Genomic DNA, 20,529 nt, shown 5'->3' with positions numbered 1-20,529 from the left:
GGCCCTTTTACATTGTTGGTGGAATACAAAATGGCGCAGTCACTGTGGGAAACACTTTGGTATTTCCTCAAACAGAAAATGACCATATGGTCCAAGAATTCCACTCTCAGGTAGATGCCAAGAAAATGAAAACATATGTTTAAATGAAGACTTGTAGAAGAATGTTAATAGCAATATTATTCATAATAGCCAAAAGGTGAGAAAATCCAAGCTGACAAAGAAAAACAAAATGTGATACATACAAAGCAAGGAATATTATTCAGCCATTAAAAGAAATGAAGAGGGAGCTGCTGCGGGGAGGGGGGGCGGCCGCGCGTGCTGAGGTGGGCGAGCGGCCGACATGGCGCCCTCCGGGCGTCTGGTTTCTTTGGTGGCCTTGGTGGTGGTGTTTTGGGGGGCTCCCTGGGCCCACGGCCGGCGGAGCGACGTGCGCGTCATCACGGACGAGAACTGGACAGAGCTGCTGGAAGGAGAGTGGATGATAGAATTTTATGCTCCCCGGTGTCCTGCTTGTCAGAATCTTCAACCAGAATGGGAAAGTTTTGCTGAATGGGGAGAAGATCTTGAGGTTAATGTTGCAAAAGTAGATGTCACAGAGCAGACAGGACTAAGTGGACGGTTTATTATAACTGCTCTTCCTACTATTTATCATTGTAAAGATGGTGAATTTAGGCGCTATCAGGGTCCACGGACTAAGAAGGACTTCATAAACTTCCTAAGTGAAAAAGAGTGGGAGAGTATTGAACCAGTTTCATCATGGTTTGGTCCAGGTTCTGTTCTGATGAGTAGTGTGTCAGCACTTTTTCGGCTATCTATGTACATCAGGACTTGTCATAACTATTTTATTGAAGACCTTGGATTACCAGTTTGGGGTTCATACACAGTTTTTGCTTTAGTGACTCTGCTTTCAGGACTATTATTAGGACTTGGTATGATATTTGTTGCAGATTGCCTTTGTCCTTCAAAAAGGTGCAAACCACAGCCATACTCTTCAAAAAAATCATTACCAGAATTTTCTCAGCCTTTGAAAAAAGTGGAGGAAGAACAAGAGGCTGATGAAGAAGATGTTTCAGAAGAGGAAGCAGAAAATAAAGAAGAGACAAACAAAGACTTTCCACAGAATACCATAAGACAACGCTCTGTGGGTCCATCATTGGCTACAGATAAATCCTAGTTAATTTTTACAGATACCTTAATACTACAGTTTTGACAAAAGCAAAAGATCGATCATTTGTTTTGAAGTGAACTGTGACTTGCTTGTATTTTGCAGGGCTCAGTGTAAGTGATCATAGATTGAACAGTTTTCATTCAGAAAATAAAAGCAACTATAAAAGTGTGGAATTTATGATTTATAAACATGTGGCGGTTTAAACAATAATTTTAGAAAATCTGGTGCCAAGCAGTAAGACTTGTGTTATGTTTATTAATGGTAATCTGTTTCAAGTCTGAGATGAAAAATTATATTTCCCAAGATTTGCATTACTCTGGGGTGTTTAAGAAGATTACTTTAGAGAAAAAGATTTCTCATTTGATATGATTTTTCTCAGTTTCACTGTGTGAAAAAAAAGAACATATTTCCCATAAATGGGAACTTTGCCCCCACTGTCTCAAGAAATTTGTACTTCAATTGAAACTGTGGTCTTTAGAGGTAGAGTTAAAAATTTCCTCATAGATTTTAGATTATGCAACTAATAAAAACTCTCTTGCTTTAATTATAGTTTTCTACACATGATGTAACAGGACATAACTACTGATTTAGGCAGGTTTTGTAAGTCCATGGTATTCTCGGGATTCCTGTAAAGGTTGATTACCCTTTTTGGTCTCTAGTTAAGTGTATGGCTTGTGTTTTTTGTCTTAGGTTACATTTTTTTAAATTGGATGATAGGAAAAGTATGACTGTTAAATTTGCTGTTGGTATATACTATTTTTGTGTGTGTTTGAAACTGAACTGAGAGAACCAACTAATTGAACTGTTAAGATTTTGGCCATCCATTCCAGATTTTACATTATTATTGAACCTTGTCTTGAATTTTTCTTTGCCTTTTTTTTTTTAATTGTGAAGATGGGTATTCCTGATTTTTTATTTGATATTGAAAAGCTTTGTATATTTTGGAAATTCAGAGCTTAATTCGATATAAAATAAAAGTTTGCATTCTACTCAGGAAAAAACATCATCTGTATATTTTCAACATTATCTTTGTTCTCACACTGAGAGTGCTTAATTGATTTTTCAGTCAGTAAATGCCTGATGTTTTAAAATCATAACATTTTCATGTTTTTAAAAAGACAAATTTCCTATTTTGTTATTGATTGCTAATAATATGTGGTATTTCACATGTGGATATCAGCAAGATGAAATAAATAGTTTTCACCTTACAACAGGGGAGGGTGTGATGAACGACCATATTTGCTGCAACGAAGGGAAAAACCATAAACTAACCATTATGTAATAGATGATGTTCTGCCCCTTTTTAGGTTCTCTTTCTGTGTGAATCCATTAGACTTTCAGTATCATAACGTACAAATTTTTTTAAAGGCCTGCCTTCAGAATATTAAATATTCTACCATTGAGAAGTTTGGATGTGTAATTTGCCATGCCTTAGAAAAATATTCTGAGTGCAAAATAAACTTTTCTAAGCACTAAAAAAAAAAAAAATAAAAGAAATGAAGAAAAAGAAATGAATACATAACATAACCTGGATGAACCCTCAAAACAGTACACTAAGTGAAAACACCAGAAATAAATATTGTTTGATCCCATGGATATGAAATGCTCAGAAATGGCAAATCCTCAGAGACATAAAAACAGGTTGGTGGTTTGATAGAGGCTGGAGGTGACGGTGCAATGGGAACTGTCTACTTAATGCTATGCAGTTTATTTGGAGGGTGACAAAAATGTTCTAGGATAAGACAGCCATGCAGCTACATAACTGTGAAAGTACTAAAGTACTGAATTGTTAAAATAAAAATTGGTTAAAATGGTTTGAAAGAGAATTTTATGTTATGTGAATTTTGCCTGAAGAAGAAGAAGAAGAGGAAGAGGAGGAGGAGGAGAATCCAGGCACAGTGTGATTTTCTTTCAGAATGGTTAGTGGATATGAGTAGAAGGAGCCTTAGAGATGGAGGCCAACCCAATGACAGCCCAAGGTCAACAATTGTGCAGGCAGCACAGCTGGCAAAAGGCAGAGCTCAGATGGCAGCCAGGTTCCCTGGCCCCTCACTCAGAGTTCTTCCTCCTGGAAGATTCCTAGTTCACTCGGAATCACAGCCCATGCAAGTTGTGTGTTCACTGGGAAACAACCCCCAAACCTCCTTCAAGGCCAGGCTCTTGCCCTTGGAGGCAGCACCTATGAGCATCTCTCACTCAGCCTGTGCACCCAGGCCTCACCACAGCCGATAAATCACTAATCCAAGTAGCCACCAGCCCCACCTGCCACAGCTTTTACTGATGACCCCCCATTACTTGCTGGGTTTTCATGCTTGTGACCCCTCCAAAATTCACACACTGAAACCTAACCTGGGACTGGAGTAGAAGTGAGACCTTTGGAAGGTGACTAGGTCAAGAGGGCAAAGCTTCATGATAGGATTATAAAAGAGAGATAGAGGCCAGGCTCTATGGCTCACACCTGTAATTCCAGCTACTCAGGAGGCAGAGACTGGGAAGATCAAGGTTGGACACCAGCCTGGACAAAAAGTTAACAAGACCTCATCTCAACCAAAAGCTAACAAGACTCCATACCAACCAACAAACCATGTGTTATGGCAAATGCCTGTCATCCCAGGTACTTGGGAGGCATAGGTAGGAGGATCGTGGTCCCAGGTAAAAAGGAGAGACCCTATCTGAAAACAAAACTAAGCAAAAAGGGGGTTAGGGTGTTACTCAAGTGGTACAGCACCTGCCTAGCAAGCATGTGGGCCTGGTTTAAACCCCAGTACCAGAGAGAGAGAGAGAGAGAGAGAGAGAGAGAGAGATCTGTCCATGTGAGGAGGCAGCAATATGGAGACCTCACCAGACAGTGCATGGATCTGCCAGCATCTTGACCTTGGCCTTCAGCCTCCACAGCTGTGAGAAATCATTTCTGTTATTTAAGCCACATAGTCTGTGGCAATTTGCTACAACAGCCCAGACTGACTTAGACAATGATTTACATCAAGAAAAGTCCCAGTGCCAGCACAGTGCTCTAATCTTAGAAAGGGCCGTCATTCACACTGTTCAGTGCTGGCCTGCATCCCAGTGATAGCTGAAGACGTTTCTTGTGTTCAAAAACTGATGGTCAGAATATCAGCATTTTAGTGTACATTCACAAAGACAAGTCAATAGTGCATCTGATAAATGACTTCAAAGGCAAAAAAGCAAAAGCAAGAATGTAGACAGTCAGAAATTTTTTGCTGTAGTTATTCCTTTGAAGATAAAGTTAGAAGAAATAATGTATACAAAAAGTAACTCACTACATCACAGTAAGATGCTCTCGAGTCACACAGTCCTGGGTTCAAATCCTGCCTCTTGAGTTTCAATCGCAAGTTGCTTTGCAAGTTTCTTTTGCCTTCAGACACTTCTTTTGCAAAATAAAGGTAACAGTAGCACGTACTGAGTAGTCAATTTAGGACTGATACAATAATACACACAGAGCACTTAGCACAAGGCCTACCCCATAGAAGACTGAACTTCAATAATGTATAAAATAATAAGTAGTAATAAGAAGTAATTGGTACCTTTAAGCCCAGTGCACGTCACTGGCAGGAGAACTACATCACACCATGTTGAAAGAAATACAGGGCTGGGATAGGGAAATGGCCCAAGTCCTAGTTCACATGCTTCCTAGAGAGAGGACCTTAGGCATTAGGTCGGTAAACATCATTTAGAAGATGGAGGTGAGGCCCATGTCACAGGGTGTAGGGCAAGGTTTTAAAAATAATACATGCTGCATACTCTAAGATGCAGAGGCCAGGGCCTGGGGTACAGCTCAGTGGAAAAGCACTTGCCTAGCATGCATGAGGTCCTGGGTTTCTTCCCCACCACAAAAGAAAAAAGAAAAAAAAAGTCCATCCAAAAAACAGTCTAGATAAGCAGATTCCAGGTTTAAGTAAAGCCTTATAAATAACAAGGCTTTCTGGACTAGGACGGTAGTGAGATCTAGAGGGGAGGCCTCCAGCCTAGTCCCGGAACTGTCATGGGAGAGCTGTGGGGTGAAGTCATTTTCTCACCATCCCTTCCTCAGAGCAATCAGCAAGTCTTCTTCAAGAGCTGACATTCAAGGAAATACACCTTCGAGGGAGTGATGGATTCTCCAGGACACAGAGGGAAGCACTTGCACCAGCTGACCCCTAGGAACGCTTGGCCTGTCTCTATCAGGATGGAAAAAATGGTCCAGCCCAGCCCTGATTTCTATGTCATGGGCCATGAGTTTGTAAACTGCAATGTTCAAAAGGTCAGACCACGGTTTGGGGCATAGCTCAAGTGGTAGAGCCAATGCCCAGTCACACACACACACACACACACACACACACACACACACACACACACACCAGGACCAGCCATTGTCAGTTCAGTGACAATTCTCTTCCTCTTGAGCTTCAGTGGAGAGATGGCAGAAGCCCTATGGGGGCAGAGATTTCCTCTACTCAGGCCTTAGGCCAGCCTGCACAGTCTTATCTCATTCCGAACACAACCCTCCCTACTTCCTCCCACAATTAATTATGCAGACTTTTTCCTGAGCAACAATTTCTTTGGCAGTACTGGGGTTTGAACGCAGAGCGTTGCCCTTGAGCCACACTCCCAGCCCTTTTTTGCTTTACTATTTTTCGGTAGGATATGGTATTTTTGCCCTAACTAACCTGCACTATGATCCTCCCGCCTATGGCCTCCTGAGCAGTGGGGATTAACAGGTACAAGTCACCAGGCCCGCCCAGGAACAACAATTTTTAAGTTATCGACGATTTGCAATTTAACTAATCGTAAGACTAGTATTCAGCCTTAAAGAAGGAAATGCTGTCACATTCTACAATGTGGATAAATCTATACGCCATGATGCTAAGTGAAACAAGCCAGTCACAAAGGACAAAAATACTACATGATTCCACTTACATGAGGAACCAAGAGCCATCAAACTCAGACAGAAATGAGACCGGTGACTGCAGGGGTTGGGGTGTGGGATGAGGAGTGGTTGTTTAATGGGGACAGTTTCACTTTTGTAAGATGAAAAGGGCTTGGAGATTGCATAATAATGACAACATTCTTTTAACACTGTTGAACTGTACATTGAAAACAAGTTTAAGATGGCAAACTTCACTTTGCATGTATTTTGCCACAATTCATTTTTCTAGTTTAACCAATTACATGATTTGTTCAATAATCAGTGAGGGAATGTACAGCAACTAATAAATAACGATTGTCCTTTCTTTTCCTTCCCCAAGTGCCCTCCTCTGATTTCCCCTCTATGAAGTCAGGTGGACACACAAATGTTCCTCTCTGTATCTCTTCTTTTGAAACAATGTAGCCTCTTAAAGTATCAAACCATCCTTTTCCAGGCTCCCAGCCAAATCTCCACCACACAGCCCACTAACTAGTCATCCACTTCCTTTCAATTATCAAACAAGAATCTCTGGGGACAATTTGGAGATTAGTCCTTCCTAGAAGGGGTAGACTGGCTTAGTCACTGGCATTTCTCATCTCTAAGATTAACACAAGGAAGGAATTTTGAATGGGAAAAGGGAGAGCAAAGGGGAAGAGAGTGATTTTAAAGCATGGTGCTCTTTGGAGGGAGGGCAAGAATTCTGGAAAGGGTGTCCTGTGAGAATGGGGTGGGGATGGTAAAGAACAGAATAGGGACAGCAGAGCTTCAACATGGAGAGACAGGACAGGGGACACTGAATGGAAAGAATATTAGAAAGTATTTCAGACTTGGTGACTGTCTATTTTGTGCTGCTGTAACAGAATATCTTGGGTCTGGGGAATTTATAACAAAGAAATTTGGTTCGTGGTTATGGAGGCTGAGAAGTCTAAGATTGAGGGGCCACATGCAGTGAGGGCCTTCTTGCTGTGACAACAGGGTGAAGAGATTCAACCCACAGCCTCTAGCCCTTGGGTATTCAGCATTGACAATGCATGAAGGTGGAGCTTTCCTCGAGGCCCAACCTCCCAGCACTGTTGCATTGGGTATTAAGTTTCCAGCACATTGGGGACACATTCAAACCGTAGCACCGATGCTGCAGAACTCTGTATAGTTTGCTCATTGGCACCTGCCCTGGACAAGAAGGGACTCACAGCCCTTCTGCTCCAGACTGCACAGGTTGTTCGCAGGTGGAAGAAGGATCTGGAAGCCCCCTGGAAGGCATTGTGGCCCAGTCTCCCCACCTGAGCAGCTGATTGTAGCCAAATCATATCTGGAGTGCAATGGGGGGAATTCCTGCAAAGGGCAGAGATCAAGGGCGATGGGCATTGGCAAGGGAGAAGTTTTGGTTTGGAGGTTGACTGTCCCCCCAAAGGTTGTGTGTTAAAGGCTTGGTCCCCAGGGTAGCAGTACTACTGGGAGTACTGTAGACCTTTAAGAGGTAGGGCCTTATAGGAGGTCCGTAGGCCATTGTGGGTACTCCCTCAAAAGAAATTATGGAATCCTGGTCTTTCCCTTTCTCTCTGCTTCCTGCTACAGGACGTGATCAGCTTTCTCTCTCTCTCTCTCTCTCTCTCTCTCTCTCTCTCTCTCTCTCTCTCTCTCTCTCTCTCTCTCATGCACACACACACACACACACACACACACACACACACACACACACACACTGATGGTGACCATTACCAAAGGCCCAAACCTACGGAGCCATCCATTTTTCAACCCAAACTTCCAGAACCATAACCCAAAACAAGCCTCTCTTTGCTTCATAAGAAGCCTTACTCAGGTATTTTGTTACAGTGATATTAGACTGAAGAATACACCCATGGAGCTGTCCTCTGCTCTCTATTCCCAGAAGCTCAGAGTCCCTCACAGGTGGTAATCAATGCAACCTCACTGCAAGTTAGAGTGGATTCCTGCCAGGACACATGGGCAAGAGAGAGTAACAAGGATAGAAGCTTTCCTCCTTCACAGCCACTCCACCAACCTTCCCTTCACCAAAACCAGACAGCCCAGGGCAGACCACACCCACTGCTTCCCGGGGCTGACCTGCTCACTCTGTAGCATACTTCACTTCTTCCCTGCAAATATGCCCACTCACCTCACTCGTTTCCAAGAACTACATGGCTAAGGAAGCCTGCTCTGCCCCTTCCCAAGCCTTTCGAGGGAATAGCAAGACTCCTAGTGTGGTGGTGACCAATAAATGGCACCTACAAATGCAGATCTAAGAGAGGAGAGGAGAGAAGGCATGAATCAGGGTGTGGGATCCACTCAGCTCTGTACCAGAGCTTCTGAGAGGAATGCAGTGAGATGCTGTCCTGTTCATTAGCTGAAAACTCAGCAATGACCACTCAATTTGGCCAAAATGGCAGGCTCAATTGGGTTTTCAGAAATCACCACTGTTGTATGCATACACACACACCTAATGCCTTTCCCTCTTCTATATATATGAAAAATTCAAGCACTATAAGCACCAAACCAGGTAAAAGCTCCTAGTCACAGATGATTTAAAAAAAAATCCCAGAGGAACATTTGCTATGTGACAATAATAGGTTGATGGTGAAAACTCAGGGAGGGCTGCAGAAAGGCCTACACAGAATCGCCCTGTTACTAAAAACCAGTCAACTGAAGCAATGGTGGGTTTGCAGAGGCTACAAGTGTCTTGGGTTTCTTTTTCCTTTTTTTTTTTTTTTCTTTTGTGGGCCTGGGATTTGAACTTGGAGCTTCATGCTTGCAAAGTAGGCACTCTACTGCTTGAACCACACTTCCAGTGCATTTTGCTCTGGTTATTTTGGCGGTTTTTTTGTTTATTTGTTTACTGGTTTGGTTTTGGGTGGGACTGGGGTTTGAACTCAGAGCTTTGCACTTGCAAAGCAGGTGCTCTATTGCTTGAGCCATACCTCCAGTTCATTTTGTTCTGGTTATTTTGGAGATAGGGTCTCAAAAAACTATTTGCCTGGGCTGACCTTAAACTTCCATCTTCCTAATCTCAGACTCCCAAGTAGCTAGGATTACAGGTGTGAGCCACCAGCACCTGGCTTGTGTCTTGGTTTTGGGTTGGGCATTGTACTCTTCAAATCCTCCCCCTTCCATGTACTCTTGGTTTACAATTTAGGATTTCTATTAAATTTGGGGAGTGTTCCAAGCAATCCTGGTGAGCAAACATTTAAGCTTCTAAAGAAATAGAAAAGTGGATACATTGAATAATGTATGAAAGGATACCTTTCAAACTCAAGTTTTAATTCATGTCATCATTACAGAGTGGCTATTCTCAACCTCTATTCCCAAACTGGCCATCTTTAGATGATTTCTCTCTTCTTTATTCACTAGGTGTTTCTGTGCTCCCTCGGTGGCCTTAGAAATACCAGCACAACCCATCTTGCATGAAAGTGCCTGAAGACCTTCACCCAATGTATTCACATGAGGAAGCATGTCACACAGCTTTCAGTATAAGGTACATTAGAAGCTTTTACTTCCTTTGTCTGATCACTTGGAATAAAGCAAGATTTTTTGGATTTAAATTCTTCTAGCTGCCTCAGTGAAATATGCATATGAGACACTTCCCTGTATGAAAAAAAATCAAAGGATGAGCAGGGGGATGAGTGGGTTTACATTAAGTGATCAGATGTCTCACCTTTTGAAAATGACAGCAAATGGTTCATTTTTCCTAGAGTTTGGACCGATGAAAGTCCAAAGCTACAAAACTCTAGGTCATATCAGGAAACAGAAACATTGTGTCCCAACCATGATCACCCACTCTTGCTCTGTAATGTAAGCATACACCCTGAATGCACGATGGATGCTTGTGCACCCCTCAGTGATATGTGAGGTCCACCTCAACAGCTCCAGAAGCCCTGAGAGAGGAGGCCTCTTGAACATTTTATGACTATTCTTCCTCCAGGTGGTCAATAAATATGGATTGATGGATTTTTTTCATCTTCATGGGCGTGGGAAACAGCAAACAAATGTTCAAACATTTTGCACTGTAAATGATCACTTGAGAAATTAAAGCTGTGACAAATATTATACAAGTATAAAGGTCACCCTGATAAGGAAAAAAAAAAAGTGTCTGAAAACATTTTGCACTTCAAGTGCACTCTATTCAATTTGCCAGTGATAAGCATTTTCCAAAATCAAGGTTAGCCAAACTAGCCTTCTTTGTCTCCCCATTAACACAATATAAGGAGCCTAGTCTTCAGATATGAGGCATTTCCCCCTTTTTTTCTTTCTTTTTTTTTTTTTTTTAATCCATTCACTTCCTCTCCATCCTCAACGTGCCTCCCAAACAGCGCGGGGGGAACGCTCGGGGACACCCTTACTGAGACACTTGGCACAACTTCGTTCTCCACACGGGCTATTTAGAAGCCTCGGTCTCCTTGGGTGACTTCTCGGCCTCCCTCCCTCTTCGCACGCTGTGAACACGAGGCCAGGGTGGTGAGAATCTCCGAGGTGGTCCGGGGAGGCGCTGACCATGGTCCTGACCTCCAAGCTTAGGACGTGAGTGAAAAGGGCGCACGAGGAGGTGCGACCACGAGTGGCCGTCGGAGCCCTTGCCCCTCCCTGACCCCCGGGGAGTCCGTGGCCTTCACGCAAACCCTTCACTGAGCGCTCCGAGCTGCATCAAAAAAAAGGGTGGGGCACCCAACCACAGCTGCAATCGGAAGCCGCCCGGGAGGATTTAAGAAGAATGGAGCCGAGGTCCACCCTGACCGCCATGCGATGCCTGCAGCCAGGGATCGGCTTGTCCTTTACGCCCACCCCCCACCTCCCAGGCCCAGGGAGGCGCGAGAAGCCTTTGTGGGCGCAGCCGCTCACCGCCGAGCCCGAGCCTCGCCGCACCCTGCGCGGGGACGGGGCGGGCAGGGTGGGGTGCGCGTGCAGATGCGGGAGGCAGCGTTCAAGGCGGGGCGTGCAGGCGGGCACGCTGGGATGCTCGGTCCTCCACCCAGGTGCAAGGGGGCGAAGGGGGGGCGATGCCCGCTCCCCGTCCTCGGTCTCTGCCCCCCACCCCCATACCAACCTGGTCGTAGATGTTCTGCAGGGCTTCCTTGCCCGAGGCCCGCCGGATCTCCACCTTCCGGCTGGATTCAACAGATGGCTCGCCTCCACCTGCACGCCGGCCCTGCCGGGAGTACGGCGTCTGCGGGTCCGGGCCCAAGTGGGCGACGTCCCGCTGCTGAGCTACCACCTGCCCCGAGCCCCGGCCCACGGACAGCGAGTCGAAATCGATGGTCTTGTTCTCCGAGGACCCTTCCACCGGGCAGAACATGCCACAGAATTTTTGCCGGGGCTTGGGGCTACCCGAGCCCAGGTTTTTAAAAAAGGCAGGGACCTCTTCGTCCTCTGCCGCCTTTCCGGATTGCTTCCTCTCGGCCATGGCGCAGGGGCTCGGGGAGGGTCGTCTCCGTCCGTCAGTCCGTCCGTCTGCGGGTCCCTAAGTGTCCCTGTCTGTGTGCACCAGCCCCTAGCTGCAGCCGCGCCTGCCGCTCTCTGCCTAGCGCAAGGTGTACAGAAAGGAAGGAGGGCTGGCGAGCGGGCGACCCACCCCTCGCGGTCCCTCCCCCTGACCCCGCTCTCCCCCTCCCTGCCCACGCCCCCCGCCGCCGCCGCGCGAGCTCAGGCGAGCGGCAAAGTTGGGTTTGGGCGGGCGGCCGCTGCGGCAGCGGGAGCTGAGAGGCTGCCAGTTCCCGGCAGCGCGGGGAGGGGCGCGGCGCGGGCGGGGCGGGGCGGGGGCGGGGCGCGGAGGGGAGGAGGGGAGGGGAGCAGAGAAGAGGGGAGGGGGAGGGGAGCCCCAAGCCCGCGCTCCGGAAGTGAAGCGGCCAGATCGCCGGCTAATGGATGCGCACCCGCCGGTCCGCTGACCGCTCTCGGTGCCAGGGTGAGTCTGGGGCAGGTACGCGGGGCGAGGACCCGAGGGCGCAGCCCCTGGCCCCGCGCTCCTCTCCCGCACCTGCCCGACTCTGGCGCCTCTCTCCCGCCGCATTGCAGAGGTGGGCCGGGGGCGAGGGCGCACCGTGGGAGGGGGTCCGGGACCTAGCTGATGCTTGGGGAATGGGGTCCAAGTTGGCAGGCCCCGCGATACTCGGAGGGAGGAGAGAGGAGGCGCTGGGGATGGGCGCGGGGTGGGGCAGGCAGCTGGCCCCTCGGTCACCAACGCCGATCGCCGGACACCAACGCCGGGCTACAAGGGCAGAGAGGGAAACAAGGCTCTCGCTTGGTGCAGCCACTGTGTTTGGGGGATGGGGCGCAAATATGGCGGGGAGAAACGGAGAGAGACAGGACGTAGCTAGTGGGGAGGTGGGATAGAGGGAGATGTAGGCCTACAGTCTGTGGGAGTGTAGCAGAGTACAGTCGGCAGATGCCAGCCCCGAGCGATAACTTAAAGGGTGCGGACTCTCTATATTGTTCGAGGACTTCATGGACCATCGGTGCCACAAGAAAGGCCCAGCAGCGTCGTTATTTCGTATCCTTCCACCACCAACAGAGAGAGAGAGAGAGAGAATGAGAGAGAGAATATGAACGATGGGGGAATACGCGATCGAAGCCCTCTCTCTAAATCTCCAGCCTTTCCCCACTTCGAGGGTGCCCCGCCTAGTCCCCCCGCCCCTGTTGCGCACTGCGTCAGAGCTGCTGGGTTTCCCGGGACGCCAGATGCAGATGCTTTACTGGGGCGTTAAGTAGCAGGCGAAGACAGGTAGGAGGTGGGTCTCGGGTTGGGAGAGAGTGCCGTGAATTCTGAGACCAAGCAGAAGAAAGCTTTATGGGGACTTGTGTATGTACAGAACGTCCTGCCACGACCGCCGGGTTGGTGGCGATATAGGCGGGGCATTTTGATTTGTGTAGGTAAAATGATCTTTGAGGACCCTTGCATGCTTACTCCCATCTCCGAGTCCTTTCCAGTATCAGCCCCTGTCTCTGGTCAATTTCAGGTCCGTCTGTCTTTCCACAGCAGCAGAAACCTGCAGAACTGCCTTTTTTTTTTTTGCTCCGGAGGGAGGTCTGGACATGCGCAGTAGCCAGGGCGGGTGTGGGCCCCGAGGCCGTTTACCGCAGAGCAGTCGCACCAGGCAGTGTGACCAAGAATTCACACCCATTGTCATGAATGATTAAGTGCGAATATCAACCCCATCCCAACTGTTGATGAATGGAGTTAAATTTGGGAGGCATCCAGTCACAGTTTGAGGGTGAGCTGGAGAGGAGCAGACATGCGCTGGAGAATGCACCCTAGCCGGGAAGAGAACCCAAGACGCGCTTTGGGGCTTAGGGCCAGACTTTTTGAACAGACCTCTGAATAAAGCGCTTCCATGTGAATTACATCATTTCTTAGACACAGCGGCCCTGTGCGAGGAGAGCTTTATCCTCACCGCTTCCCAGGGCAGGAAACTCAGGTTTAGACAGATGGGGCGCGGTGCCGGGTCCCACATCTAGTTAAAATACCCAACCTTGGCGGGGGGGGGCGGGGGGGGGCATCTTTTACCTCCCGCCATCATCCTCCCGGCCCTCATTATGGGAGAAAATACACAGTTCTTACGTTTTCCCCATAACCAGTTGTTTCCATCCTGGCCCAGCTGTTATTAAGGGGCTTCCCACCTGTGGTCTTTTTATTAAAGAGCATGTGCAAGCCCTGTGGCCTTTGGGCAAAGGAGCCCTGGAAAGCTAGCCTGACTTCAGCAGGACAGTTGTTCTGTGGACTGGGGGGCGTTTCTTCCTTGATATTCAACGCCCTTTACATCCCCAGTTCTCTAGGTATTCCAGTGGGGGGTTAAAAGGTAAACTCAGGCCTGTAGAGGTCAGCAGTCCCACCCAGCTCCCAAGGGCTGCCAAGCACAGGGATGGGGCAGCATTTACCCTCCTGGCTTTCACAAGGTGGTGTGGCCTTCAGTACCTCCCTAAAAGACTTTGGATCTGTACCCACAGCAGGAGCAGCTGCTGCCATGGCCACAGACTGGTACCTGTGATGTGAACTCGTTCAGACTGATGGAGATTTCCAGGCCCAGGAGAAATGGTGGTACCCTTCTAAGGCACACTCCACAGAGGTCACGGGGAGGTGGGGTTACACACTGAGCAACCACATTTTGGTCAAGGCACTTATCACACTGATGCCATAAGATTACGTGGCTTAGTGATGTCATAGCCCTCCTAGTTCGTGTAAATACACTCTGTGATGTCCCCACAATGACAGAGTCACCTAAGGCAGTTCTCCACTGCTGAGCTACTGTGACTATAACAAGGACTCTTCCATTTTGCCTTCTCCAGTGTCCCCAGGTTCTTCAGGACAGACCTCCTCCATAGACATGTTTCCTGCCTTTTGTCTTTTTCTCAAATGACCCTTCAAGTTCAAATGCCAGAAAGAAACTTGTATTAATAACTTACTGTTCTTAGCCAGCCAAAGGAACACCCCATTGTTCATTTGTAAAGCCCCACTAGACATAACAAAAGGGAATTAATTCATGATTCCAAGTTTAATTTATTTGGTACAGAGGTTTTTTTTTTTTTTAATTGTTGTGCCTATATTAAATTATGTTTAAATGTTTGAATGATTCTCAGTTGATTTTTTTTTTTTTTTTGCCTTGGCCTCCCAAGCGTTGGGATTATACACTCTGCTCAATTGGATCTTTTTAAATCAAAGAAGTGGAGTGACTCCATATTGTTTAGGAGATGTAATTAAATTGTGAAACTGTCACATTTTTGAATAAGTGCATTAAACTTTGACACTGGATCATAAATAGGCATAAAGCCATATTATTCTTTATGTACGAGGGGGTTCTTGGTGTGTCTGGCATTAACAAGCACACACACCATCCTGTGAAGGAAGGTGACATCTTCTTGTGATGGAAGCTGAACAGATGCTCCTTGACTCTCACCAAACATTCTGGAATGAATAAACAAGTATTTAGCCACATTTCCTGATTTCTTTCACTTGGCAAAGAGCTTGAATCCTGCCCAAAAGAGGGACTTTCAGACATCAGTCAACATGTCCGATGAGCACATGGCTGGGAGACTAGATTGCAGTAGGGTCCCCAGGAGAAGAAAAGTTGCAGTAAGCAAAGACGGGGCCTGCCAGAGTGGGGCAGACACAGGTACGATGTGAGGCAGAGTCCCTGTCTGCTGTCCTCTGCTCCTTGGACAATCCCTTGGAAGGAGAGGACTTGTGCTAAACATGAGCTTTGTTTCCACAGGCACCCGTGCCACCGTGCTGTGTGACTTCCCTCCAGGACACCTAAGGTGTCAGACCAGGAGACAGGGAGGAAGCAGCCGTTCCAGCTGCCTCCGTGGTGAGAGAAGAGCCAGTGTCCCCAGCAGGAGCCTCACGTGGTGAAACAGCAGCTACAGCCCAGCAACAAGTGGACTGCAGAGCACTGACAGAGGCGCTATTGGGACTGAGGCGTGCCCCGTCCCCACGTTGGGGAAGGTCTGAAGACAAAAGTAGTGCTGAGTTTTTGCCACTGGGCAGGGACAGGTTACTGGTCCAGAGGACTGAGCCGTTCGTTAGTGGAGTGACCCAGGCAGGGACCCGTTCTCTGTTGGGTTGTAAGTGTAGAAGTTCAGTCCTCAGGCAGTGCCCATCTGCCCCATTGGTACCTAGAGTGCCAGTGAGTCCAGATTTGGGACCATGGCAGTGGCACTGTTGGAGGACTGGTGCAGGATCATGAGTGTGGACGATCAGAAGTCACTGATGGTGATGGGGATACCAGTGGACTGTGACGAGGCAGAGATCCAGGCAGTGCTGCAGGAGGCCTTGAAGTCTCTGGGCAGGTACAGACTGCTGGGCAAGATATTCCGGAAGCAGGAAAATGCCAATGCTGTCTTGGTAGAGCTTATGGAGGACACTGATGTCTCGGTGGTCCCCAGTGAGGTGCAGGGAAAGGGGGGCACCTGGAAAGTGATCTTTAAGACCCCTAACCAGGACTCTGAGTTTCTCCAACGACTGAACCTCTTTCTAGAAAAAGAGGGGCAGACAGTTTCGGGTATGTTCCGAGTCCTTGGGCAGGAGGGAATGTCTCCGGCCACAGTGCCCTCTGTGTCACCCGAGCTACTGGCCCATTTGGTAGGACAGGCCATGGCCCATGCCCCTCAGCCTCTGCTACCCATGAGGTACAGGAAGCTGCGCGTGTTCTCAGGGAGCGCTGTGCCCGCACCCGAGGAGGAGCCCTTTGAGGTCTGGCTGGAACAGGCCACTGAGATAGTGAAGGAGTGGCCTGTGGCAGAGGCGGTGAAGAAGCGGTGGCTGGTGGAGAGCCTGCGGGGCCCTGCCCTGGATCTCATGTCCATAGTGCAGGCCGACTCCCCGTCCATCAGCGCGGAGGGGTGTCTGGAGGCCTTTAAGCAGGTGTTCGGGAGTCTGGAGAGCCGCAGGACCTCCCAGGTGAGGTACCTGAAGACCTATCAGGAGGAGGGGGAGAAAGTCTCAGCCTACCTGCTTCGCTTAGAACCGCTGCTCCGCAGAGCCGTGGAGAAGCGGGTCATCCCCAGGACCATTGCCGACCAGGTCCGCCTGGAGCAGGTGATGGCTGGGGCCAGCCTCAGCGGGGGTCTGTGGTGCCGGCTTCGGGAGCTGAAGGATGAGGGTCCGCCCCCCAGCTTCCTGCAGCTGATGAAGGTGATCCGGGAAGAAGAGGAGGAAGAGGACTCCTTTGAAAATGAGAACTCTGAGGAGCCGGAGGAAGGGAGGGGCCATGGCCGCTGGGATAGTGACAGACACAACTGAACACAGTGTCCCTAGCCCCCAGCCCGAGAGCGGTCACTTGACTAAGACCTCGACGATGTATTTTTCTTTAGTGCACAGGACTGAAATCAAGGCCTGAGAGCCAAGTCTTTTGGTGACCTCCTGCTTCAGCCTCCTGAGTGCTGGGCTTAGATGTGCACCACTACTAAAGCCAAGTTGTGATTTTTCTTTCTAAGAAAAATACCTGAACTGGGCACGATGAGGCATACCTGTAATCACAGCTACTCAGGAGGTGGAAGCAGGAGGATCTTGAGTTTGAGGCCAGCTAGGCAAAGGTGTCAAGGCCCTGTCTAAAAAAATGAAATAAAAACAAAGGTTGACAAGATTAAGGCCCTGGTTTTAACCCCCAGTACTGGGGGAAAAAAAAAAACCTGGAATTTCTTAGACCCTGAGGAGATTGTTAATAAGGAAAAGATTAAATTTCAAATATTAGTGAGCCTTAAGAAATTGAAAACACCTGTACTTGTGGTTTCCTTTAATTACCCCAACTAGGGCAGAGCTTACCTCCACCATAGAAGAAAGAATAGATATTAGGAAAAAACTAGCTTTTGTAAGAAGTTTGAAAAGTGGAATGACTTAGCTTGTGTGTGTTGGAGGGTGGTTCCTATCTCAAATCAGCAAATTCCTCATCATTGTGATACACTGTAGGAGGAACTGTGAGCTGCAACCATCACCTCCAGAAACAGTTACAAAGGCAGGATGGACCATGCCCTAGGGGTTGGGGGGGGGGGGCGTCCCAGCAGGGAGGACACACCAGGACAGGCATAAGCGGAATACCATTGAAGACCTCACATTTATTGAGGGCTGCCATATGCAAGGCGTTTCACACACATCCCACTTAATGTGTGCAGCAACTTTACAGGGTTTTTTATTTTGCTGTTTCTAAAGAGAAAGAAATTAAAGCTCAGATGGGTTACATGGTCTCAACACTGAACCAAAATTGCTAAGAAGTGATAATGGCCTGAATGGAAGCCCAGGATTCTGACTGCTACTAATGCACCCTCCGCCATCTTAGTGGCTTTCAAATGGTGTTCTTGAGGTTCTGCATTCACCAACAGTTTGCTTTAGTCTCCAGACTGACCCAAACTTCCTGTAAATTGTACATAGGCTTGCAAAGCTGTAGCACCTCACAAGTACTTAGATCAGGCCCATGCATGCTCGGTCAGGTGTGTCAGGACAACACAATGGAAGGCAAAGCTCTGAAAGTCAGTCTGTGGTCTCTTGGTAAATTTGTGCATACTCAAACAAGTTGCTTAGTTTCTCTAAACATCAGTTTCCTCATTTGAAAGTGGGTTGATTTTTTAGGATCAAATGGTGAAGCCTTTTAAGCGCTTCAAGTGATGTCTGGAATTTAGAAGACTCTTGATACATTGTGGCTCTTGGGATTTCCCTGATGCTTATTATCATTATTGTCACACCACATATGCTGTTCTTGTTCTTGGAGTCCTGCAGGAACAAGTTAAGATGTAACCTTCCGGTCAGTTGTGACACTTTTCCATTAGAACCATGTCAGCTCTTTCTGAAAACAAATGTGAGTGTTTATTGTCTTTTATGTTTGCGATAAGAACTCCACCAGTTGTTGACAACTGTTAGTGACTTGACTTTGAAACAATGATTTATTCTTTCTGATTAGGGATGAGTTTCCTCATCCACTATATGAGACTATCCTGAGATTGTAAGAAAAGCACTTAAAAAAAAAAAAAAAAGATGCCGTGTGTGGTGTTCTCTTTCTAACGTGTTTCTCGAGACCATTCCACTGCAGCGATACAACAGTCACCAATCACACAGTTACATGTACTTTTGTATTCTTGGGAATGGCCTCATTGTTGTCATTTACTGACAGCCTACAAAAGTAAAATGTTACCAATGTGAAGTTATAAAATAAATCTATGCTAATGAAATCCTGAGTTTTTTCTTATTGCTGTGTCTCGTGGTCTATATAAGCTATCTTTGAAGAAACTTCACTACTAAATAAAGAAAAAAATTACCAGCGATACTCTTAGAAAATCAAGCTAAGGCCAAAAGGCCTTGAACTCCTCTAAGCAAGAAACCCTGAGAGCAAAGTGCTGGAGTAACAAACAATACTTGGGCCAGGTCCCCAGGAGCCGCAGGGTGCTTTTCCCACCCATCATCGGTTTCCTTTAAATGCACAACAACAAATGGAGCCACCCCTTCTGAGACCCCCACCTCATTTGTTCAGGGAAATAACTGTCCAGATAGATTCCTCAGCCTCTATTCTGCCAAGGGTGAGAGGTCTCCACAAGAATCTTGCATTTCTGGGCTGTAGTCAGCTTTTCCTATAGCAGCGTGTGGGGGGAGATTTCCTTTTGCCTTTGGATATCTCGAAATTGCTTCTCCTCCTGTGTCTGGAACGCAATAGGAAGCATCCCTCACTGGGCCACACCCACTGCTGACCAGTCTCCTAGAGGGTCTCCTGATCACATGGGAGGTCTAACCTTATACTTATCCATCTCCAGCCCCCACCCCAGGGCCTGAGCTCTCCAAGATTCATGCACCATTGCTGAAGAACTCATCTTGCTAGGGGTCTCTGGTGCAAACTGCAGGCCAGACCATCAGTCTTGAACCTCTTCAGGCTATTGGTGTCGCCTGACATCCACACCTGCACCAGTCCTTCCCATCCAGCCTTGCATCCTGTTGGCTTCTGTTGCCCAACTCAAATGAAAGACTGTCAGCTGGTCTCTGCCTTATCTCACGTCCGTGGTATGCTATGCCTGTGGACATCTCATGAAGTCCTACTCACACAGCCAAGACCATAGAGTCTTGACTGAATCTCTGTCACTTCCTCCTTAATTCAACTCCAGGCTTCCTCCCAGTGCCCTTGCAACCCTGTAATAAGACACCGTTCTGCCTTCCTGGCCCCAGGAGATGTTGGAAGGTAGGGGCAACATTTGTTCAAGCCACCATCACATCACTGCCATTTGGAAATACATTTTCTCCATCCTGGTAGGTGCTCCACAACCCACTGTGGAGTGGTCCTGCCAAGCCTGGACCATGGTGATAACCAAGAGTAATAACAAAACAAAACAAAACAAAACAAAACCCATGCAGAGAGTGGTCTGCACAGGACAGAATCTGGCTGGGTGTTATCTAAAACCCAAAAGATCAGGAAGAAAAAGATAATGAATGTCAGCTGTGTCCAAGGGTGCCCCACCAGCCTGGGAAAGCACAGATGTTTAGAAGTTGGAGTTTTGAAGTCATGGAGCCTGAGATGAAACAGAAGTGAAGAAAGGAAATCCAAGACAAGTGTTGTCAAACAGCCTCCAGGTTTGTTTGGAGTTCCACCTACAGAATCCTTCGATGGTGATGGTCTAACGACCCATGATCAAAGCAGACAACTCTCCCACACTCTGTCTGGCAGGCAGGCCAGGAATCTTGAATTTGCACACGAAGGCTTAGACTCGTGGAGTTGCTTTTTAGAGTGGAAGATGGTGCCCAGGGGTGGCTTGTCAAAAGGGAGTCTTCCTACTTGACCAGGGAAGGGAGTTATCCTGGTTCAGAGCTGTGTGACACTACTCCTCCACCCCACCCCGTGCCCAAGTGCTCTTCGACATCCTAGATGGACATTTTCTTAAAATGACACTGTGGAATTGTCAGCCTGAATCAATTTTATCATAAGGAGAAAGGTGTAGGGTTTCAGCCTTGCTTTCAGAGCACCAGCTGGAATTGCTCATTAAT

General features: G+C 47.6%; 2 protein-coding genes and 1 pseudogene across 5 annotated transcripts in view; 2 read left to right on the top strand and 1 right to left on the bottom strand.

Moving 5' to 3' along the window:
- Dpysl2 (dihydropyrimidinase like 2) overlaps positions 1–11,626 on the bottom strand; it is a 121,014-nt gene extending 109,388 nt beyond the window's left edge. The window contains exon 1 of the mRNA XM_074055200.1: positions 11,128–11,626. Coding sequence (XP_073911301.1) covers positions 11,128–11,484 — 357 coding nt within the window. The 5' untranslated portion in view covers positions 11,485–11,626. The remainder of the gene's footprint in view (positions 1–11,127) is intronic.
- On the top strand, positions 284–1,336 carry LOC109694064 (thioredoxin-related transmembrane protein 1 pseudogene; annotated as a pseudogene).
- Positions 11,627–11,866: 240 nt separating the features above from the next.
- On the top strand, positions 11,867–18,734 carry Pnma2 (PNMA family member 2). 4 transcript variants are annotated; one of them, XM_074055195.1, is made up of 2 exons: positions 11,867–11,985; positions 15,287–18,734. In XM_074055195.1, exon 2 carries the CDS (start codon positions 15,721–15,723, stop codon positions 16,813–16,815), a length of 1,095 nt encoding a protein of 364 aa, XP_073911296.1. In that variant the 5' UTR covers positions 11,867–11,985; positions 15,287–15,720; the 3' UTR covers positions 16,816–18,734. The 4 variants fall into 4 exon arrangements, with proteins under 4 accessions (XP_073911296.1, XP_073911297.1, XP_073911298.1 ...); XM_074055196.1 differs by having other exon boundaries at positions 11,907–12,097; XM_074055197.1 differs by lacking the exon at positions 11,867–11,985 and adding an exon at positions 12,392–12,801.
- Positions 18,735–20,529: the final 1,795 nt, after the last annotated feature.

The sequence above is a fragment of the Castor canadensis genome, chromosome 14 (genome assembly GCF_047511655.1).
Source record: "Castor canadensis chromosome 14, mCasCan1.hap1v2, whole genome shotgun sequence".
Lineage (NCBI taxonomy): Eukaryota > Metazoa > Chordata > Mammalia > Rodentia > Castoridae > Castor > Castor canadensis.
This window is presented reverse-complemented; position numbering and strand designations above follow the sequence as displayed.

Bases quoted from the DNA above. Each gene is read 5' to 3' on its own strand.
- Pnma2 (XM_074055195.1), top strand. From the start codon at position 15,721: ATGGCAGTGGCACTGTTGGAGGACTGGTGCAGGATCATGAGTGTGGAC.